We start from the raw sequence: 23,668 nt of genomic DNA on the forward strand, positions 1-23,668 counted from the left end.
GGCAAGCTCCTCTGTGATTCTGTGATCACTGGGGCCGGGGGCAGCTGGGCTTGATTTCTCATTAGAACCAGTGCAGCACTGCATATTTGGCTGACTTCAAGGAGACTCTTCACAAGCCCAGCTTCACAACTTTTTGACTTTTACCATGTTTACAGGTCTGCTTAAGATCAATAAAGTCTTGCACCATCCACGTTCTGGAATATTGTAGTTTATTGAATCAAGAGCAAAGCAGTTTCCAGGTTGCTACTCGTCAATGCACTAACTATAGAGCATCATGGTGTGTCCCCAGCAGTCAGAGACACCATCTATGGCTTTACTGCTACGTCAAAAACCATTCTTCTATGCAATAAAGAAGATGTAATAGTTATGTGTCTTACATATGTATCTCTTTTATGAAAATCTTTCCAGCTATCAATGTGCTAAGAGCATGAATACATATCACAACTTAGAGTGGCACTAAATATTGGCTATATTGTATTCTCTAAACAAAATTACATATTTGACTGTTTCTAATCTCATCACGATATAAGAGTTACATAATCAGTATTGTTGATATTATTTGATTTTATTATATTTTACTCTTACATATGGTAATTGTTACGCTTTCTTGAATATAATATGAATAGAGGGGATATATATATATATATATATATATATATCTATATATACACAAACTAAAAATCTAGACCTTTATATATACAAAATATCAGGTCAGCTGCAACACAGTTGCAGGTACAACGTTGACCTAATGTTTTCCCATGCGAGAACAAGGAGAAACAGCGTCCATTATCTGATCCCAAACACTGCCCAGGGATGGTGGAGTCTCTCTCCCAGAGACAGTCAAGAACCTTGATCGGAACGCAATCCTTTGTAGTGCACGGCGGGAAGACCTGGCTGGAGCAGCCCTGGATCAGTTGATACCACCAGTGGTCCTTTCAAACATTCCCTCATCTGGCATTCTGAGATCAGCATCTTTGCACAAGGTGAAGCTCTCAGAGGCAAAATGGACTCAAAGAAAGAGGTGGGAAAATAACAGCATTTTCCTCTTGCGTGGTCCTTGATCTTTGTAGCCAGCCTGGTCATCACTGGATGCAGTGCTGGGGAGAAATGATGAGACGACACTGCTGCTGTTGAGGGCATAGTGCTGCTACGCAGCGTTTTCCCTTCCCCCTCTGTAGCCCACATCGTAGCCTCTTTTCCCGTTTACTGAGAGCTGTTCTCTGCCACCACGTGTGAGCCTCACAAGCACAGCTCTGTGCAGGAGCAGCTCCTTCACTGTTCATTTTTAAGGATCCGTTTGAACCACTGGTGCAGATCCACGTACTGGCTCATGGCCTGGGAGTGGGCAACCGGATCCATCACCAGGTCATGGAAGAGATTGCACGACCCGGCCATTAGGACCTCTGGGGGCAAATGGATCCCCTCAGGAAGCCTCTGGTTGCCCACAATGAAGTGATTGAGGCGTCTCACTTCCACACACGTGCGCAGACTCTCGCTGATATCCATCAGCCGCCTCACAAAATGTCTCCTGCGCCACTGTGACACGGGTAAGACGCTCAGGATGTGCATGACGATGGTCTTCATGGTGTAGGTGGAGAAGCCTAAGCCCAGCTGAAGACGAGTGAAGAATTGCAGGCATTTCAGGTGCAAGCTGTCAGGGGGAGCCCGCCTGGCGATGTACCTGAAGAACTTCATCTCGGCCACGGCGTAGCTCTCCGGCCAGATTGTGCTTGAGGTGTGGGCTTGCCTAGGCTGACTGCTTGCAAAGACATCTGAGTTGCCTTGCCGCACCCCAAACAGCATCTCAATCTGGTAGCTTTCTGTGCCATTGGTCACCTTGAACCGGCAGGAGCGTCTGGAGGGCAGCAGCACTAAATGCCATTGGTGTGACTGAGGCAAAGCCGGCCAGATTGCTTTCACCAGCTGGTAGAACCAGCGAGCAGTTTTCTGCACATCCAGGTAGCAGCCCGTGCACAGGGTATCGAGGAGGCTGGGATCCTGACACCCCCTCAGCTCCTCCTCAGGGTGGTGCAGGAAGCATAGCGTGTTGTCATCCTGCTGCTCCCTCGTGCAGGTGCACTCCTGCTGCACGCGGATGTGGAAGTTCCTCAAGCGCCTCTGCCCTGCAGTGCCCAGCTCTAGGTGGAAGCTGTGTCCTCGGGGAGGTGTCATGGGTATGAGCACCTGGTACACAACATCCTGCTCACGGGGACTCCAACCTTCGAAGGCACTGCCCACCCCGATAGCTCCATGCAGCACTGGATAGAAACTGTCGGACAAGACCCGTCGAAAGTAATATGCAAAATGCTTCATCAAGGTTGTTGTCCACGCGCATCCTTTTTCCAGGTCCTGCTCAGGCCACTGTATGCGCTCCATTATGATTCTTCCAAAGTTATCGGCACGATCACGGTATTCTTCCGCTTCATTTCCAACATCATTGATGTTTGCTGCATTTGCAGCCTCATTGCCAACTTCATTTGCAGCAGCACCTTCTTCATTTGCAGCAGCACCTTCTTCATTTGCAGCAGCATTGTCGGCTTCCTGTGCATTGCCATCATCATTGTTGTTTTCCTCCCCATCCACGTCGTTGTCTCCTTCTTCTTCGTTTCCGACACCTTCTTCGTTTGCATCCACATTTTCCACTTCCTCTTCATATACATCATCACTTCCTTCTTCATGCTCCTGTCTCCTCAGGCTCCCTTTCCTCCACATATACCACAGTGCCAAGAGAAGGAGCAGGAGCCCAGCAAGAGCCCAGACGTGCCAGTGCTGCCAGGCAGGGCAGAGCAGATCTCCCCAGGCCCAGACACCCTGCTTCAGGGCCAGCTGCTCCACCTCCCGCTCCAGACGAATCCTCTCCTCTTCCTGGAGCTTGGCACGCACCTCCATTCGCAGACGTGTCGCCTTGTCCAAGCCATCACCCACGGGCTGTGGGTACTGGACTACACTTTGCAAGAGCAAGAGCCACAATACCCAGGTATCCATGGTCTGCAAGAGGATGGAGAGAGAAGGCCTTGAGAGAGGCTGTGAGGGAGGCAGCTGGCATTGGGGACAGCAGGGACGGGAATCCCAAGGATCTGGGAGCAGGAAGGACAGGACCCCAGAGAGCTGGCAAGAAGCCAGGCCTGTTCCGCTGCTCCAGCAGCTGCAGCAGCAGCAGCAGCAGCAGCAGCAGCAGCAGCAGCAGCAGCAGCAGCAGCACGGTGCCCTGCCCAAGGCTCTGCCATGAGGGGCTGTCCCTGCATGCAGGGGGAAAAGCCAACCCCGGGTGCAGCATTTCTGCCCCAGCCCTTGTCCCCAGCCCAGCCTCCCCGCCCCACGTGTGCACTCACCGCTTGCCCAAGCAATACAGGGCCAGCGTTACCTTGCTGGGGCCTTGTGTAGCTGCCCCCATTGTGACATGGCGTAATGATGTCAGGGACGGCACAGTACACCACAGCCAGCCCAGCCCCGCCCTTTGTCCCCACCCCAGCTCAGACTCTTGGAGGGGCCCTGGGGTGGCAGGGCCAGCCTTTCCGTGAATCTTCTTCAAAGAACTTCTCTTGGTCTTTCTCTTGTCTTTCTTATCAGCGGCCCTCCATTGGCAATCTCACAGATATCCATGGTGGAAGGCACCCTTGAGGATCATGGGGTCTAAAGCTTGACTCCGCACTGAGCTTCAGTTAAATCTCTGAGTCTATAAAAGGTGCACGTTGGTTTCAGGCTTGCTGCTTTTCTGAAGGATGAGCATGACAGCATCCTCTTGCTTCCCCACAACCACTTGTGTACCAGGCCTCTGGGAGAGCACTCATGTCTTCTGCTCCAGAAAGAGTTCCCCAGCACAATTACAAGATGTTCTGCAGTAGAAAGATGCATTTTGGGTCACCAGTTCCAGATACATTGATCTTTCTGTGCAGAAACAGGCACAGCTCCAAAGACTGCAGTGATGAACCGCCTTTGAAGAGTCACAGGCTGGTGCTGCTGGCCTTCCCCCTGCTTCCTACCCAAAAATGCTCAACCCCATCAGCACCATCAGTAAGCTCTAGACAGCTGGAACCCCCCCTTACATTGATGGTGACCCCAGCGCCTACCCTTCCCTTCCTGTCCCTTCTGCAGTGTTACAAATATATATAAAACGGAGGGAGCATATTAGCGGGGGCCATAGAGTCGGCAATTCGGGCAGTCTGTACCTTCCGAATACCGCAGGCAGTGGGAGAAGAAAGAGGGTGATGCACCTGGGAATTAGGATAAAAAAGGAAGCTTCGCCCTTGTCCTGAGTCTCAACAATTCCAGACACGCCATGGGAAATGTCCCTTGGCCTCTCCCTCTACTCCAGTAACATTACAGGACTCCTCTGTGTCTTTCCAGAATCCAACGGCTGGTGGTGTGAAGGTTTTTGCACACAGGGAGACACCCTTCTCCTTCAGTGCCCATTCTCCAGCTCTTCTCTGCTTTCTCACGCACCTAGAAGCCCGTGTCCTTGCCGCTGCACGGATCTCCCACGGCTCTCTGCCAGCCGCACTCCAGAGCTCCCAGCTCCAGCTGGCAGGGCCTCAGCGCCCGTCCTCTGCCCTCCTTTCCTGACGGCCACAGCAGGCCCTGCTTGCTGCCCTCATGGTGGCACTCCTGGCCCCAGTGCTCTCCAAGGCCTTCTGCGGGGGCACCTTCCTGCGGCCTTTCAGTCCCTGCGCTAGGCCCAGCAGAGACCTGAGAGGGGCTGTGGACAAGGGCCTGCTGGGACAGCACCAGGCCCAGTGGCTTCCCACTGACAGCGGGCAGGCTTGGGCTGGAGATGTGCAAGAAATTCTCGCCTCTCAGGCTGCTGAGGCCCTGGCCCGCGCTGCCCACAGCAGCTGTGGCTGCCCCATCGCTGGCCGTGTTCCACGCCAGGCCGCACACGGCTTGGAGCAAGCTGGCCTAGTGCAAGGTGTCCCTGCCCTTGGCAGCAGGGTTGCAACAAGACCATTTCTAAGGACCCCTCCAAGGCAAGCTCCTCTGTGATTCTGTGATCACTGGGGCCGGGGGCAGCTGGGCTTGATTTCTCATTAGAACCAGTGCAGCACTGCATATTTGGCTGACTTCAAGGAGACTCTTCACAAGCCCAGCTTCACAACTTTTTGACTTTTACCATGTTTACAGGTCTGCTTAAGATCAATAAAGTCTTGCACCATCCACGTTCTGGAATATTGTAGTTTATTGAATCAAGAGCAAAGCAGTTTCCAGGTTGCTACTCGTCAATGCACTAACTATAGAGCATCATGGTGTGTCCCCAGCAGTCAGAGACACCATCTATGGCTTTACTGCTACGTCAAAAACCATTCTTCTATGCAATAAAGAAGATGTAATAGTTATGTGTCTTACATATGTATCTCTTTTATGAAAATCTTTCCAGCTATCAATGTGCTAAGAGCATGAATACATATCACAACTTAGAGTGGCACTAAATATTGGCTATATTGTATTCTCTAAACAAAATTACATATTTGACTGTTTCTAATCATATATCATCACGATATAAGAGTTACATCATTGGTATTGTTGATATAATTGGTTTTTATTATATCTTACTCTTACATATGCTAATTGATATGCTTTCTTGCATATAATATGAATACAGGGGATATATATATCTATATAGATACAAATTAAAAATCTAGACCTTTATATATACAAAATATCAGGTCAGCTGCAACACAGTTGCAGGTACAATGCTGACCTAAAGTTTTCCCATGCAAGAACAAGGAGAAACACCATCCATTATCTGATCCCAAACACTGCCCAGGGATGGTGGAGTCTCTCTCCCAGAGACAGTCAAGAACCTTGATCGGAACGCAATCCTTTGTAGTGCACGGCGGGAAGACCTGGCTGGAGCAGCCCTGGATCAATTGATACCACCAGTGGTCCTTTCAAACATTCCCTCATCTGGCATTCTGAGTTCCCCAGCACAATTACAAGATGTTCTGCAGTAGAAAGATGCATTTTGGGTCACCAGTTCCAGATACATTGATCTTTCTGTGCAGAAACAGGCACAGCTCCAAAGACTGCAGTGATGAACCGCCTTTGAAGAGTCACAGGCTGGTGCTGCTGGCCTTCCCCCTGCTTCCTACCCAAAAATGCTCAACCCCATCAGCACCATCAGTAAGCTCTAGACAGCTGGAACACCCCCTTACATTGATGGTGACCCCAGCGCCTACCCTTCCCTTCCTGTCCCTTCTGCAGTGTTACAAATATATATAAAACGGAGGGAGAATATTAGAGGGGGCCATAGAGTCGGCAATTCGGGCAGTCTGTTCCTTCCGAATACCGCAGGCAGTGGGAGAAGAAAGAGGGTGATGCACCTGGGAATTAGGATAAAAAAGGAAGCTTCGCCCTTGTCCTGAGTCTCAACAATTCCAGACACGCCATGGGAAATGTCCCTTGGCCTCTCCCTCTACTCCAATAACATTACAGGACTCCTCTGTGTCTTTCCTGGATCCAACGGCTGGTGGTGTGAAGGTTTTTGCACACAGGGAGACACCCTTCTCCTTCAGTGCCCATTCTCCAGCTCTTCTCTGCTTTCTCACGCACCTAGAAGCCCGTGTCCTTGCTGCTGCACGGATCTCCCACGGCTCTCTGCCAGCCGCACTCCAGAGCTCCCAGCTCCAGCTGGCAGGGCCTCAGCGCCCGTCCTCTGCCCTCCTTTCCTGACGGCCACAGCAGGCCCTGCTTGCTGCCCTCATGGTGGCACTCCTGGCCCCAGTGCTCTCCAAGGCCTTCTGCGGGGGCACCTTCCTGCGGCCTTTCAGTCCCTGCGCTAGGCCCAGCAGAGACCTGAGAGGGGCTGTGGACAAGGGCCTGCTGGGACAGCACCAGGCCCAGTGGCTTCCCACTGACAGCGGGCAGGCTTGGGCTGGAGATGTGCAAGAAATTCTTGCCTCTCAGGCTGCTGAGGCCCTGGCCCGCGCTGCCCACAGCAGCTGTGGCTGCCCCATCGCTGGCCGTGTTCCACGCCAGGCCGCACACGGCTTGGAGCAAGCTGGCCTAGTGCAAGGTGTCCCTGCCCTTGGCAGCAGGGTTGCAACAAGACCATTTCTAAGGACCCCTCCAAGGCAAGCTCCTCTGTGATTCTGTGATCACTGGGGCCGGGGGCAGCTGGGCTTGATTTCTCATTAGAACCAGTGCAGCACTGCATATTTGGCTGACTTCAAGGAGACTCTTCACAAGCCCAGCTTCACAACTTTTTGACTTTTACCATGTTTACAGGTCTGCTTAAGATCAATAAAGTCTTGCACCATCCACGTTCTGGAATATTGTAGTTTATTGAATCAAGAGCAAAGCAGTTTCCAGGTTGCTACTCGTCAATGCACTAACTATAGAGCATCATGGTGTGTCCCCAGCAGTCAGAGACACCATCTATGGCTTTACTGCTACGTCAAAAACCATTCTTCTATGCAATAAAGAAGATGTAATAGTTATGTGTCTTACATATGTATCTCTTTTATGAAAATCTTTCCAGCTATCAATGTGCTAAGAGCATGAATACATATCACAACTTAGAGTGGCACTAAATATTGGCTATATTGTATTCTCTAAACAAAATTACATATTTGACTGTTTCTAATCATATATCATCACGATATAAGAGTTACATCATTGGTATTGTTGATATAATTGGTTTTTATTATATCTTACTCTTACATATGCTAATTGATATGCTTTCTTGCATATAATATGAATACAGGGGATATATATATCTATATAGATACAAATTAAAAATCTAGACCTTTATATATACAAAATATCAGGTCAGCTGCAACACAGTTGCAGGTACAATGCTGACCTAAAGTTTTCCCATGCAAGAACAAGGAGAAACACCATCCATTATCTGATCCCAAACACTGCCCAGGGATGGTGGAGTCTCTCTCCCAGAGACAGTCAAGAACCTTGATCGGAACGCAATCCTTTGTAGTGCACGGCGGGAAGACCTGGCTGGAGCAGCCCTGGATCAATTGATACCACCAGTGGTCCTTTCAAACATTCCCTCATCTGGCATTCTGAGTTCCCCAGCACAATTACAAGATGTTCTGCAGTAGAAAGATGCATTTTGGGTCACCAGTTCCAGATACATTGATCTTTCTGTGCAGAAACAGGCACAGCTCCAAAGACTGCAGTGATGAACCGCCTTTGAAGAGTCACAGGCTGGTGCTGCTGGCCTTCCCCCTGCTTCCTACCCAAAAATGCTCAACCCCATCAGCACCATCAGTAAGCTCTAGACAGCTGGAACACCCCCTTACATTGATGGTGACCCCAGCGCCTACCCTTCCCTTCCTGTCCCTTCTGCAGTGTTACAAATATATATAAAACGGAGGGAGAATATTAGAGGGGGCCATAGAGTCGGCAATTCGGGCAGTCTGTTCCTTCCGAATACCGCAGGCAGTGGGAGAAGAAAGAGGGTGATGCACCTGGGAATTAGGATAAAAAAGGAAGCTTCGCCCTTGTCCTGAGTCTCAACAATTCCAGACACGCCATGGGAAATGTCCCTTGGCCTCTCCCTCTACTCCAATAACATTACAGGACTCCTCTGTGTCTTTCCTGGATCCAACCGCTGGTGGTGTGAAGGTTTTTGCACACAGGGAGACACCCTTCTCCTTCAGTGCCCATTCTCCAGCTCTTCTCTGCTTTCTCACGCACCTAGAAGCCCGTGTCCTTGCTGCTGCACGGATCTCCCACGGCTCTCTGCCAGCCGCACTCCAGAGCTCCCAGCTCCAGCTGGCAGGGCCTCAGCGCCCGTCCTCTGCCCTCCTTTCCTGACGGCCACAGCAGGCCCTGCTTGCTGCCCTCATGGTGGCACTCCTGGCCCCAGTGCTCTCCAAGGCCTTCTGCGGGGGCACCTTCCTGCGGCCTTTCAGTCCCTGCGCTAGGCCCAGCAGAGACCTGAGAGGGGCTGTGGACAAGGGCCTGCTGGGACAGCACCAGGCCCAGTGGCTTCCCACTGACAGCGGGCAGGCTTGGGCTGGAGATGTGCAAGAAATTCTCGCCTCTCAGGCTGCTGAGGCCCTGGCCCGCGCTGCCCACAGCAGCTGTGGCTGCCCCATCGCTGGCCGTGTTCCACGCCAGGCCGCACACGGCTTGGAGCAAGCTGGCCTAGTGCAAGGTGTCCCTGCCCTTGGCAGCAGGGTTGCAACAAGACCATTTCTAAGGACCCCTCCAAGGCAAGCTCCTCTGTGATTCTGTGATCACTGGGGCCGGGGGCAGCTGGGCTTGATTTCTCATTAGAACCAGTGCAGCACTGCATATTTGGCTGACTTCAAGGAGACTCTTCACAAGCCCAGCTTCACAACTTTTTGACTTTTACCATGTTTACAGGTCTGCTTAAGATCAATAAAGTCTTGCACCATCCACGTTCTGGAATATTGTAGTTTATTGAATCAAGAGCAAAGCAGTTTCCAGGTTGCTACTCGTCAATGCACTAACTATAGAGCATCATGGTGTGTCCCCAGCAGTCAGAGACACCATCTATGGCTTTACTGCTACGTCAAAAACCATTCTTCTATGCAATAAAGAAGATGTAATAGTTATGTGTCTTACATATGTATCTCTTTTATGAAAATCTTTCCAGCTATCAATGTGCTAAGAGCATGAATACATATCACAACTTAGAGTGGCACTAAATATTGGCTATATTGTATTCTCTAAACAAAATTACATATTTGACTGTTTCTAATCATATATCATCACGATATAAGAGTTACATCATTGGTATTGTTGATATAATTGGTTTTTATTATATCTTACTCTTACATATGCTAATTGATATGCTTTCTTGCATATAATATGAATACAGGGGATATATATATCTATATATATATATATATATATATATATACACAAACTAAAAATCTAGACCTTTATATATACAAAATATCAGGTCAGCTGCAACACAGTTGCAGGTACAACGTTGACCTAATGTTTTCCCATGCGAGAACAAGGAGAAACAGCGTCCATTATCTGATCCCAAACACTGCCCAGGGATGGTGGAGTCTCTCTCCCAGAGACAGTCAAGAACCTTGATCGGAACGCAATCCTTTGTAGTGCACGGCGGGAAGACCTGGCTGGAGCAGCCCTGGATCAGTTGATACCACCAGTGGTCCTTTCAAACATTCCCTCATCTGGCATTCTGAGATCAGCATCTTTGCACAAGGTGAAGCTCTCAGAGGCAAAATGGACTCAAAGAAAGAGGTGGGAAAATAACAGCATTTTCCTCTTGCGTGGTCCTTGATCTTTGTAGCCAGCCTGGTCATCACTGGATGCAGTGCTGGGGAGAAATGATGAGACGACACTGCTGCTGTTGAGGGCATAGTGCTGCTACGCAGCGTTTTCCCTTCCCCCTCTGTAGCCCACATCGTAGCCTCTTTTCCCGTTTACTGAGAGCTGTTCTCTGCCACCACGTGTGAGCCTCACAAGCACAGCTCTGTGCAGGAGCAGCTCCTTCACTGTTCATTTTTAAGGATCCGTTTGAACCACTGGTGCAGATCCACGTACTGGCTCATGGCCTGGGAGTGGGCAACCGGATCCATCACCAGGTCATGGAAGAGATTGCACGACCCGGCCATTAGGACCTCTGGGGGCAAATGGATCCCCTCAGGAAGCCTCTGGTTGCCCACAATGAAGTGATTGAGGCGTCTCACTTCCACACACGTGCGCAGACTCTCGCTGATATCCATCAGCCGCCTCACAAAATGTCTCCTGCGCCACTGTGACACGGGTAAGACGCTCAGGATGTGCATGACGATGGTCTTCATGGTGTAGGTGGAGAAGCCTAAGCCCAGCTGAAGACGAGTGAAGAATTGCAGGCATTTCAGGTGCAAGCTGTCAGGGGGAGCCCGCCTGGCGATGTACCTGAAGAACTTCATCTCGGCCACGGCGTAGCTCTCCGGCCAGATTGTGCTTGAGGTGTGGGCTTGCCTAGGCTGACTGCTTGCAAAGACATCTGAGTTGCCTTGCCGCACCCCAAACAGCATCTCAATCTGGTAGCTTTCTGTGCCATTGGTCACCTTGAACCGGCAGGAGCGTCTGGAGGGCAGCAGCACTAAATGCCATTGGTGTGACTGAGGCAAAGCCGGCCAGATTGCTTTCACCAGCTGGTAGAACCAGCGAGCAGTTTTCTGCACATCCAGGTAGCAGCCCGTGCACAGGGTATCGAGGAGGCTGGGATCCTGACACCCCCTCAGCTCCTCCTCAGGGTGGTGCAGGAAGCATAGCGTGTTGTCATCCTGCTGCTCCCTCGTGCAGGTGCACTCCTGCTGCACGCGGATGTGGAAGTTCCTCAAGCGCCTCTGCCCTGCAGTGCCCAGCTCTAGGTGGAAGCTGTGTCCTCGGGGAGGTGTCATGGGTATGAGCACCTGGTACACAACATCCTGCTCACGGGGACTCCAACCTTCGAAGGCACTGCCCACCCCGATAGCTCCATGCAGCACTGGATAGAAACTGTCGGACAAGACCCGTCGAAAGTAATATGCAAAATGCTTCATCAAGGTTGTTGTCCACGCGCATCCTTTTTCCAGGTCCTGCTCAGGCCACTGTATGCGCTCCATTATGATTCTTCCAAAGTTATCGGCACGATCACGGTATTCTTCCGCTTCATTTCCAACATCATTGATGTTTGCTGCATTTGCAGCCTCATTGCCAACTTCATTTGCAGCAGCACCTTCTTCATTTGCAGCAGCACCTTCTTCATTTGCAGCAGCATTGTCGGCTTCCTGTGCATTGCCATCATCATTGTTGTTTTCCTCCCCATCCACGTCGTTGTCTCCTTCTTCTTCGTTTCCGACACCTTCTTCGTTTGCATCCACATTTTCCACTTCCTCTTCATATACATCATCACTTCCTTCTTCATGCTCCTGTCTCCTCAGGCTCCCTTTCCTCCACATATACCACAGTGCCAAGAGAAGGAGCAGGAGCCCAGCAAGAGCCCAGACGTGCCAGTGCTGCCAGGCAGGGCAGAGCAGATCTCCCCAGGCCCAGACACCCTGCTTCAGGGCCAGCTGCTCCACCTCCCGCTCCAGACGAATCCTCTCCTCTTCCTGGAGCTTGGCACGCACCTCCATTCGCAGACGTGTCGCCTTGTCCAAGCCATCACCCACGGGCTGTGGGTACTGGACTACACTTTGCAAGAGCAAGAGCCACAATACCCAGGTATCCATGGTCTGCAAGAGGATGGAGAGAGAAGGCCTTGAGAGAGGCTGTGAGGGAGGCAGCTGGCATTGGGGACAGCAGGGACGGGAATCCCAAGGATCTGGGAGCAGGAAGGACAGGACCCCAGAGAGCTGGCAAGAAGCCAGGCCTGTTCCGCTGCTCCAGCAGCTGCAGCAGCAGCAGCAGCAGCAGCAGCAGCAGCACGGTGCCCTGCCCAAGGCTCTGCCATGAGGGGCTGTCCCTGCATGCAGGGGGAAAAGCCAACCCCGGGTGCAGCATTTCTGCCCCAGCCCTTGTCCCCAGCCCAGCCTCCCCGCCCCACGTGTGCACTCACCGCTTGCCCAAGCAATACAGGGCCAGCGTTACCTTGCTGGGGCCTTGTGTAGCTGCCCCCATTGTGACATGGCGTAATGATGTCAGGGACGGCACAGTACACCACAGCCAGCCCAGCCCCGCCCTTTGTCCCCACCCCAGCTCAGACTCTTGGAGGGGCCCTGGGGTGGCAGGGCCAGCCTTTCCATGAATCTTCTTCAAAGAACTTCTCTTGGTCTTTCTCTTGTCTTTCTTATCAGCGGCCCTCCATTGGCAATCTCACAGATATCCATGGTGGAAGGCACCCTTGAGGATCATGGGGTCTAAAGCTTGACTCCGCACTGAGCTTCAGTTAAATCTCTGAGTCTATAAAAGGTGCAAGTTGGTTTCAGGCTTGCTGCTTTTCTGAAGGATGAGCATGACAGCATCCTCTTGCTTCCCCACAACCACTTGTGTACCAGGCCTCTGGGAGAGCACTCATGTCTTCTGCTCCAGAAAGAGTTCCCCAGCACAATTACAAGATGTTCTGCAGTAGAAAGATGCATTTTGGGTCACCAGTTCCAGATACATTGATCTTTCTGTGCAGAAACAGGCACAGCTCCAAAGACTGCAGTGATGAACCGCCTTTGAAGAGTCACAGGCTGGTGCTGCTGGCCTTCCCCCTGCTTCCTACCCAAAAATGCTCAACCCCATCAGCACCATCAGTAAGCTCTAGACAGCTGGAACCCCCCCTTACATTGATGGTGACCCCAGCGCCTACCCTTCCCTTCCTGTCCCTTCTGCAGTGTTACAAATATATATAAAACGGAGGGAGCATATTAGCAGGGGCCATAGAGTCGGCAATTCGGGCAGTCTGTACCTTCCGAATACCGCAGGCAGTGGGAGAAGAAAGAGGGTGATGCACCTGGGAATTAGGATAAAAAAGGAAGCTTCGCCCTTGTCCTGAGTCTCAACAATTCCAGACACGCCATGGGAAATGTCCCTTGGCCTCTCCCTCTACTCCAGTAACATTACAGGACTCCTCTGTGTCTTTCCAGAATCCAACGGCTGGTGGTGTGAAGGTTTTTGCACACAGGGAGACACCCTTCTCCTTCAGTGCCCATTCTCCAGCTCTTCTCTGCTTTCTCACGCACCTAGAAGCCCGTGTCCTTGCCGCTGCACGGATCTCCCACGGCTCTCTGCCAGCCGCACTCCAGAGCTCCCAGCTCCAGCTGGCAGGGCCTCAGCGCCCGTCCTCTGCCCTCCTTTCCTGACGGCCACAGCAGGCCCTGCTTGCTGCCTTCATGGTGGCACTCCTGGCCCCAGTGCTCTCCAAGGCCTTCTGCGGGGGCACCTTCCTGCGGCCTTTCAGTCCCTGCGCTAGGCCCAGCAGAGACCTGAGAGGGGCTGTGGACAAGGGCCTGCTGGGACAGCACCAGGCCCAGTGGCTTCCCACTGACAGCGGGCAGGCTTGGGCTGGAGATGTGCAAGAAATTCTCGCCTCTCAGGCTGCTGAGGCCCTGGCCCGCGCTGCCCACAGCAGCTGTGGCTGCCCCATCGCTGGCCGTGTTCCACGCCAGGCCGCACACGGCTTGGAGCAAGCTGGCCTAGTGCAAGGTGTCCCTGCCCTTGGCAGCAGGGTTGCAACAAGACCATTTCTAAGGACCCCTCCAAGGCAAGCTCCTCTGTGATTCTGTGATCACTGGGGCCGGGGGCAGCTGGGCTTGATTTCTCATTAGAACCAGTGCAGCACTGCATATTTGGCTGACTTCAAGGAGACTCTTCACAAGCCCAGCTTCACAACTTTTTGACTTTTACCATGTTTACAGGTCTGCTTAAGATCAATAAAGTCTTGCACCATCCACGTTCTGGAATATTGTAGTTTATTGAATCAAGAGCAAAGCAGTTTCCAGGTTGCTACTCGTCAATGCACTAACTATAGAGCATCATGGTGTGTCCCCAGCAGTCAGAGACACCATCTATGGCTTTACTGCTACGTCAAAAACCATTCTTCTATGCAATAAAGAAGATGTAATAGTTATGTGTCTTACATATGTATCTCTTTTATGAAAATCTTTCCAGCTATCAATGTGCTAAGAGCATGAATACATATCACAACTTAGAGTGGCACTAAATATTGGCTATATTGTATTCTCTAAACAAAATTACATATTTGACTGTTTCTAATCATATATCATCACGATATAAGAGTTACATCATTGGTATTGTTGATATAATTGGTTTTTATTATATCTTACTCTTACATATGCTAATTGATATGCTTTCTTGCATATAATATGAATACAGGGGATATATATATCTATATAGATACAAATTAAAAATCTAGACCTTTATATATACAAAATATCAGGTCAGCTGCAACACAGTTGCAGGTACAATGCTGACCTAAAGTTTTCCCATGCAAGAACAAGGAGAAACACCATCCATTATCTGATCCCAAACACTGCCCAGGGATGGTGGAGTCTCTCTCCCAGAGACAGTCAAGAACCTTGATCGGAACGCAATCCTTTGTAGTGCACGGCGGGAAGACCTGGCTGGAGCAGCCCTGGATCACTTGATACCACCAGTGGTCCTTTCAAACATTCCCTCATCTGGCATTCTGAGTTCCCCAGCACAATTACAAGATGTTCTGCAGTAGAAAGATGCATTTTGGGTCACCAGTTCCAGATACATTGATCTTTCTGTGCAGAAACAGGCACAGCTCCAAAGACTGCAGTGATGAACCGCCTTTGAAGAGTCACAGGCTGGTGCTGCTGGCCTTCCCCCTGCTTCCTACCCAAAAATGCTCAACCCCATCAGCACCATCAGTAAGCTCTAGACAGCTGGAACACCCCCTTACATTGATGGTGACCCCAGCGCCTACCCTTCCCTTCCTGTCCCTTCTGCAGTGTTACAAATATATATAAAACGGAGGGAGAATATTAGAGGGGGCCATAGAGTCGGCAATTCGGGCAGTCTGTTCCTTCCGAATACCGCAGGCAGTGGGAGAAGAAAGAGGGTGATGCACCTGGGAATTAGGATAAAAAAGGAAGCTTCGCCCTTGTCCTGAGTCTCAACAATTCCAGACACGCCATGGGAAATGTCCCTTGGCCTCTCCCTCTACTCCAATAACATTACAGGACTCCTCTGTGTCTTTCCTGGATCCAACGGCTGGTGGTGTGAAGGTTTTTGCACACAGGGAGACACCCTTCTCCTTCAGTGCCCATTCTCCAGCTCTTCTCTGCTTTCTCACGCACCTAGAAGCCCGTGTCCTTGCTGCTGCACGGATCTCCCACGGCTCTCTGCCAGCCGCACTCCAGAGCTCCCAGCTCCAGCTGGCAGGGCCTCAGCGCCCGTCCTCTGCCCTCCTTTCCTGACGGCCACAGCAGGCCCTGCTTGCTGCCCTCATGGTGGCACTCCTGGCCCCAGTGCTCTCCAAGGCCTTCTGCGGGGGCACCTTCCTGCGGCCTTTCAGTCCCTGCGCTAGGCCCAGCAGAGACCTGAGAGGGGCTGTGGACAAGGGCCTGCTGGGACAGCACCAGGCCCAGTGGCTTCCCACTGACAGCGGGCAGGCTTGGGCTGGAGATGTGCAAGAAATTCTTGCCTCTCAGGCTGCTGAGGCCCTGGCCCGCGCTGCCCACAGCAGCTGTGGCTGCCCCATCGCTGGCCGTGTTCCACGCCAGGCCGCACACGGCTTGGAGCAAGCTGGCCTAGTGCAAGGTGTCCCTGCCCTTGGCAGCAGGGTTGCAACAAGACCATTTCTAAGGACCCCTCCAAGGCAAGCTCCTCTGTGATTCTGTGATCACTGGGGCCGGGGGCAGCTGGGCTTGATTTCTCATTAGAACCAGTGCAGCACTGCATATTTGGCTGACTTCAAGGAGACTCTTCACAAGCCCAGCTTCACAACTTTTTGACTTTTACCATGTTTACAGGTCTGCTTAAGATCAATAAAGTCTTGCACCATCCACGTTCTGGAATATTGTAGTTTATTGAATCAAGAGCAAAGCAGTTTCCAGGTTGCTACTCGTCAATGCACTAACTATAGAGCATCATGGTGTGTCCCCAGCAGTCAGAGACACCATCTATGGCTTTACTGCTACGTCAAAAACCATTCTTCTATGCAATAAAGAAGATGTAATAGTTATGTGTCTTACATATGTATCTCTTTTATGAAAATCTTTCCAGCTATCAATGTGCTAAGAGCATGAATACATATCACAACTTAGAGTGACACTAAATATTGGCTATATTGTATTCTCTAAACAAAATTACATATTTGACTGTTTCTAATCTCATCACGATATAAGAGTTACATAATCAGTATTGTTGATATTATTTGATTTTATTATATTTTACTCTTACATATGGTAATTGTTACGCTTTCTTGAATATAATATGAATAGAGGGGATATATATATATATATATATATATATATCTATATATACACAAACTAAAAATCTAGACCTTTATATATACAAAATATCAGGTCAGCTGCAACACAGTTGCAGGTACAACGTTGACCTAATGTTTTCCCATGCGAGAACAAGGAGAAACAGCGTCCATTATCTGATCCCAAACACTGCCCAGGGATGGTGGAGTCTCTCTCCCAGAGACAGTCAAGAACCTTGATCGGAACGCAATCCTTTGTAGTGCACGGCGGGAAGACCTGGCTGGAGCAGCCCTGGATCAGTTGATACCACCAGTGGTCCTTTCAAACATTCCCTCATCTGGCATTCTGAGATCAGCATCTTTGCACAAGGTGAAGCTCTCAGAGGCAAAATGGACTCAAAGAAAGAGGTGGGAAAATAACAGCATTTTCCTCTTGCGTGGTCCTTGATCTTTGTAGCCAGCCTGGTCATCACTGGATGCAGTGCTGGGGAGAAATGATGAGACGACACTGCTGCTGTTGAGGGCATAGTGCTGCTACGCAGCGTTTTCCCTTCCCCCTCTGTAGCCCACATCGTAGCCTCTTTTCCCGTTTACTGAGAGCTGTTCTCTGCCACCACGTGTGAGCCTCACAAGCACAGCTCTGTGCAGGAGCAGCTCCTTCACTGTTCATTTTTAAGGATCCGTTTGAACCACTGGTGCAGATCCACGTACTGGCTCATGGCCTGGGAGTGGGCAACCGGATCCATCACCAGGTCATGGAAGAGATTGCACGACCCGGCCATTAGGACCTCTGGGGGCAAATGGATCCCCTCAGGAAGCCTCTGGTTGCCCACAATGAAGTGATTGAGGCGTCTCACTTCCACACACGTGCGCAGACTCTCGCTGATATCCATCAGCCGCCTCACAAAATGTCTCCTGCGCCACTGTGACACGGGTAAGACGCTCAGGATGTGCATGACGATGGTCTTCATGGTGTAGGTGGAGAAGCCTAAGCCCAGCTGAAGACGAGTGAAGAATTGCAGGCATTTCAGGTGCAAGCTGTCAGGGGGAGCCCGCCTGGCGATGTACCTGAAGAACTTCATCTCGGCCACGGCGTAGCTCTCCGGCCAGATTGTGCTTGAGGTGTGGGCTTGCCTAGGCTGACTGCTTGCAAAGACATCTGAGTTGCCTTGCCGCACCCCAAACAGCATCTCAATCTGGTAGCTTTCTGTGCCATTGGTCACCTTGAACCGGCAGGAGCGTCTGGAGGGCAGCAGCACTAAATGCCATTGGTGTGACTGAGGCAAAGCCGGCCAGATTGCTTTCACCAGCTGGTAGAACCAGCGAGCAGTTTTCTGCACATCCAGGTAGCAGCCCGTGCACAGGGTATCGAGGAGGCTGGGATCCTGACACCCCCTCAGCTCCTCCTCAGGGTGGTGCAGGAAGCATAGCGTGTTGTCATCCTGCTGCTCCCTCGTGCAGGTGCACTCCTGCTGCACGCGGATGTGGAAGTTCCTCAAGCGCCTCTGCCCTGCAGTGCCCAGCTCTAGGTGGAAGCTGTGTCCTCGGGGAGGTGTCATGGGTATGAGCACCTGGTACACAACATCCTGCTCACGGGGACTCCAACCTTCGAAGGCACTGCCCACCCCGATAGCTCCATGCAGCACTGGATAGAAACTGTCGGACAAGACCCGTCGAAAGTAATATGCAAAATGCTTCATCAAGGTTGTTGTCCACGCGCATCCTTTTTCCAGGTCCTGCTCAGGCCACTGTATGCGCTCCATTATGATTCTTCCAAAGTTATCGGCACGATCACGGTATTCTTCCGCTTCATTTCCAACATCATTGATGTTTGCTGCATTTGCAGCCTCATTGCCAACTTCATTTGCAGCAGCACCTTCTTCATTTGCAGCAGCACCTTCTTCATTTGCAGCAGCATTGTCGGCTTCCTGTGCATTGCCATCATCATTGTTGTTTTCCTCCCCATCCACGTCGTTGTCTCCTTCTTCTTCGTTTCCGACACCTTCTTCGTTTGCATCCACATTTTCCACTTCCTCTTCATATACATCATCACTTCCTTCTTCATGCTCCTGTCTCCTCAGGCTCCCTTTCCTCCACATATACCACAGTGCCAAGAGAAGGAGCAGGAGCCCAGCAAGAGCCCAGACGTGCCAGTGCTGCCAGGCAGGGCAGAGCAGATCTCCCCAGGCCCAGACACCCTGCTTCAGGGCCAGCTGCTCCACCTCCCGCTCCAGACGAATCCTCTCCTCTTCCTGGAGCTTGGCACGCACCTCCATTCGCAGACGTGTCGCCTTGTCCAAGCCATCACCCACGGGCTGTGGGTACTGGACTACACTTTGCAAGAGCAAGAGCCACAATACCCAGGTATCCATGGTCTGCAAGAGGATGGAGAGAGAAGGCCTTGAGAGAGGCTGTGAGGGAGGCAGCTGGCATTGGGGACAGCAGGGACGGGAATCCCAAGGATCTGGGAGCAGGAAGGACAGGACCCCAGAGAGCTGGCAAGAAGCCAGGCCTGTTCCGCTGCTCCAGCAGCTGCAGCAGCAGCAGCAGCAGCAGCAGCAGCAGCAGCAGCAGCAGCACGGTGCCCTGCCCAAGGCTCTGCCATGAGGGGCTGTCCCTGCATGCAGGGGGAAAAGCCAACCCCGGGTGCAGCATTTCTGCCCCAGCCCTTGTCCCCAGCCCAGCCTCCCCGCCCCACGTGTGCACTCACCGCTTGCCCAAGCAATACAGGGCCAGCGTTACCTTGCTGGGGCCTTGTGTAGCTGCCCCCATTGTGACATGGCGTAATGATGTCAGGGACGGCACAGTACACCACAGCCAGCCCAGCCCCGCCCTTTGTCCCCACCCCAGCTCAGACTCTTGGAGGGGCCCTGGGGTGGCAGGGCCAGCCTTTCCGTGAATCTTCTTCAAAGAACTTCTCTTGGTCTTTCTCTTGTCTTTCTTATCAGCGGCCCTCCATTGGCAATCTCACAGATATCCATGGTGGAAGGCACCCTTGAGGATCATGGGGTCTAAAGCTTGACTCCGCACTGAGCTTCAGTTAAATCTCTGAGTCTATAAAAGGTGCACGTTGGTTTCAGGCTTGCTGCTTTTCTGAAGGATGAGCATGACAGCATCCTCTTGCTTCCCCACAACCACTTGTGTACCAGGCCTCTGGGAGAGCACTCATGTCTTCTGCTCCAGAAAGAGTTCCCCAGCACAATTACAAGATGTTCTGCAGTAGAAAGATGCATTTTGGGTCACCAGTTCCAGATACATTGATCTTTCTGTGCAGAAACAGGCACAGCTCCAAAGACTGCAGTGATGAACCGCCTTTGAAGAGTCACAGGCTGGTGCTGCTGGCCTTCCCCCTGCTTCCTACCCAAAAATGCTCAACCCCATCAGCACCATCAGTAAGCTCTAGACAGCTGGAACACCCCCTTACATTGATGGTGACCCCAGCGCCTACCCTTCCCTTCCTGTCCCTTCTGCAGTGTTACAAATATATATAAAACGGAGGGAGCATATTAGCGGGGGCCATAGAGTCGGCAATTCGGGCAGTCTGTACCTTCCGAATACCGCAGGCAGTGGGAGAAGAAAGAGGGTGATGCACCTGGGAATTAGGATAAAAAAGGAAGCTTCGCCCTTGTCCTGAGTCTCAACAATTCCAGACACGCCATGGGAAATGTCCCTTGGCCTCTCCCTCTACTCCAGTAACATTACAGGACTCCTCTGTGTCTTTCCAGAATCCAACGGCTGGTGGTGTGAAGGTTTTTGCACACAGGGAGACACCCTTCTCCTTCAGTGCCCATTCTCCAGCTCTTCTCTGCTTTCTCACGCACCTAGAAGCCCGTGTCCTTGCCGCTGCACGGATCTCCCACGGCTCTCTGCCAGCCGCACTCCAGAGCTCCCAGCTCCAGCTGGCAGGGCCTCAGCGCCCGTCCTCTGCCCTCCTTTCCTGACGGCCACAGCAGGCCCTGCTTGCTGCCCTCATGGTGGCACTCCTGGCCCCAGTGCTCTCCAAGGCCTTCTGCGGGGGCACCTTCCTGCGGCCTTTCAGTCCCTGCGCTAGGCCCAGCAGAGACCTGAGAGGGGCTGTGGACAAGGGCCTGCTGGGACAGCACCAGGCCCAGTGGCTTCCCACTGACAGCGGGCAGGCTTGGGCTGGAGATGTGCAAGAAATTCTCGCCTCTCAGGCTGCTGAGGCCCTGGCCCGCGCTGCCCACAGCAGCTGTGGCTGCCCCATCGCTGGCCGTGTTCCACGCCAGGCCGCACACGGCTTGGAGCAAGCTGGCCTAGTGCAAGGTGTCCCTGCCCTTGGCAGCAGGGTTGCAACAAGACCATTTCTAAGGACCCCTCCAAGGCAAGCTCCTCTGTGATTCTGTGATCACTGGGGCCGGGGGCAGCTGGGCTTGATTTCTCATTAGAACCAGTGCAGCACTGCATATTTGGCTGACTTCAAGGAGACTCTTCACAAGCCCAGCTTCACAACTTTTTGACTTTTACCATGTTTACAGGTCTGCTTAAGATCAATAAAGTCTTGCACCATCCACGTTCTGGAATATTGTAGTTTATTGAATCAAGAGCAAAGCAGTTTCCAGGTTGCTACTCGTCAATGCACTAACTATAGAGCATCATGGTGTGTCCCCAGCAGTCAGAGACACCATCTATGGCTTTACTGCTACGTCAAAAACCATTCTTCTATGCAATAAAGAAGATGTAATAGTTATGTGTCTTACATATGTATCTCTTTTATGAAAATCTTTCCAGCTATCAATGTGCTAAGAGCATGAATACATATCACAACTTAGAGTGGCACTAAATATTGGCTATATTGTATTCTCTAAACAAAATTACATATTTGACTGTTTCTAATCATATATCATCACGATATAAGAGTTACATCATTGGTATTGTTGATATAATTGGTTTTTATTATATCTTACTCTTACATATGCTAATTGATATGCTTTCTTGCATATAATATGAATACAGGGGATATATATATCTATATAGATACAAATTAAAAATCTAGACCTTTATATATACAAAATATCAGGTCAGCTGCAACACAGTTGCAGGTACAATGCTGACCTAAAGTTTTCCCATGCAAGAACAAGGAGAAACACCATCCATTATCTGATCCCAAACACTGCCCAGGGATGGTGGAGTCTCTCTCCCAGAGACAGTCAAGAACCTTGATCGGAACGCAATCCTTTGTAGTGCACGGCGGGAAGACCTGGCTGGAGCAGCCCTGGATCAATTGATACCACCAGTGGTCCTTTCAAACATTCCCTCATCTGGCATTCTGAGTTCCCCAGCACAATTACAAGATGTTCTGCAGTAGAAAGATGCATTTTGGGTCACCAGTTCCAGATACATTGATCTTTCTGTGCAGAAACAGGCACAGCTCCAAAGACTGCAGTGATGAACCGCCTTTGAAGAGTCACAGGCTGGTGCTGCTGGCCTTCCCCCTGCTTCCTACCCAAAAATGCTCAACCCCATCAGCACCATCAGTAAGCTCTAGACAGCTGGAACACCCCCTTACATTGATGGTGACCCCAGCGCCTACCCTTCCCTTCCTGTCCCTTCTGCAGTGTTACAAATATATATAAAACGGAGGGAGAATATTAGAGGGGGCCATAGAGTCGGCAATTCGGGCAGTCTGTTCCTTCCGAATACCGCAGGCAGTGGGAGAAGAAAGAGGGTGATGCACCTGGGAATTAGGATAAAAAAGGAAGCTTCGCCCTTGTCCTGAGTCTCAACAATTCCAGACACGCCATGGGAAATGTCCCTTGGCCTCTCCCTCTACTCCAATAACATTACAGGACTCCTCTGTGTCTTTCCTGGATCCAACCGCTGGTGGTGTGAAGGTTTTTGCACACAGGGAGACACCCTTCTCCTTCAGTGCCCATTCTCCAGCTCTTCTCTGCTTTCTCACGCACCTAGAAGCCCGTGTCCTTGCTGCTGCACGGATCTCCCACGGCTCTCTGCCAGCCGCACTCCAGAGCTCCCAGCTCCAGCTGGCAGGGCCTCAGCGCCCGTCCTCTGCCCTCCTTTCCTGACGGCCACAGCAGGCCCTGCTTGCTGCCCTCATGGTGGCACTCCTGGCCCCAGTGCTCTCCAAGGCCTTCTGCGGGGGCACCTTCCTGCGGCCTTTCAGTCCCTGCGCTAGGCCCAGCAGAGACCTGAGAGGGGCTGTGGACAAGGGCCTGCTGGGACAGCACCAGGCCCAGTGGCTTCCCACTGACAGCGGGCAGGCTTGGGCTGGAGATGTGCAAGAAATTCTTGCCTCTCAGGCTGCTGAGGCCCTGGCCCGCGCTGCCCACAGCAGCTGTGGCTGCCCCATCGCTGGCCGTGTTCCACGCCAGGCCGCACACGGCTTGGAGCAAGCTGGCCTAGTGCAAGGTGTCCCTGCCCTTGGCAGCAGGGTTGCAACAAGACCATTTCTAAGGACCCCTCCAAGGCAAGCTCCTCTGTGATTCTGTGATCACTGGGGCCGGGGGCAGCTGGGCTTGATTTCTCATTAGAACCAGTGCAGCACTGCATATTTGGCTGACTTCAAGGAGACTCTTCACAAGCCCAGCTTCACAACTTTTTGACTTTTACCATGTTTACAGGTCTGCTTAAGATCAATAAAGTCTTGCACCATCCACGTTCTGGAATATTGTAGTTTATTGAATCAAGAGCAAAGCAGTTTCCAGGTTGCTACTCGTCAATGCACTAACTATAGAGCATCATGGTGTGTCCCCAGCAGTCAGAGACACCATCTATGGCTTTACTGCTACGTCAAAAACCATTCTTCTATGCAATAAAGAAGATGTAATAGTTATGTGTCTTACATATGTATCTCTT

General features: G+C 51.4%; 3 protein-coding genes across 3 annotated transcripts; all 3 read right to left on the minus strand.

Moving 5' to 3' along the window:
- Positions 1–1,272: 1,272 nt before the first annotated feature.
- Positions 1,273–3,394, minus strand: LOC135301443 (inositol 1,4,5-trisphosphate receptor-interacting protein-like 1). Its single transcript, XM_064421598.1, has 3 exons — positions 3,333–3,394; positions 2,811–2,947; positions 1,273–2,699 (listed from the first exon to the last, which is right to left on the minus strand). The coding sequence occupies exons 1-3, from the start codon at positions 3,392–3,394 to the stop codon at positions 1,273–1,275; spliced, it is 1,626 nt and encodes a 541-aa protein (XP_064277668.1).
- A 7,054-nt stretch (positions 3,395–10,448) lies between these two features.
- LOC135301444 (inositol 1,4,5-trisphosphate receptor-interacting protein-like 1) lies at positions 10,449–12,549 on the minus strand. Its single transcript, XM_064421599.1, has 3 exons — positions 12,488–12,549; positions 11,987–12,123; positions 10,449–11,875 (listed from the first exon to the last, which is right to left on the minus strand). Exons 1-3 carry the CDS (start codon positions 12,547–12,549, stop codon positions 10,449–10,451), a joined length of 1,626 nt encoding a protein of 541 aa, XP_064277669.1.
- Positions 12,550–17,493: 4,944 nt separating this feature from the next.
- On the minus strand, positions 17,494–19,606 carry LOC135301445 (inositol 1,4,5-trisphosphate receptor-interacting protein-like 1). Its single transcript, XM_064421600.1, has 3 exons — positions 19,545–19,606; positions 19,032–19,168; positions 17,494–18,920 (listed from the first exon to the last, which is right to left on the minus strand). Exons 1-3 carry the CDS (start codon positions 19,604–19,606, stop codon positions 17,494–17,496), a joined length of 1,626 nt encoding a protein of 541 aa, XP_064277670.1.
- Positions 19,607–23,668: the final 4,062 nt, after the last annotated feature.

The sequence above is a fragment of the Passer domesticus genome, chromosome 5, assembly GCF_036417665.1.
Source record: "Passer domesticus isolate bPasDom1 chromosome 5, bPasDom1.hap1, whole genome shotgun sequence".
NCBI classification, from domain to species: Eukaryota; Metazoa; Chordata; class Aves; order Passeriformes; family Passeridae; genus Passer; species Passer domesticus.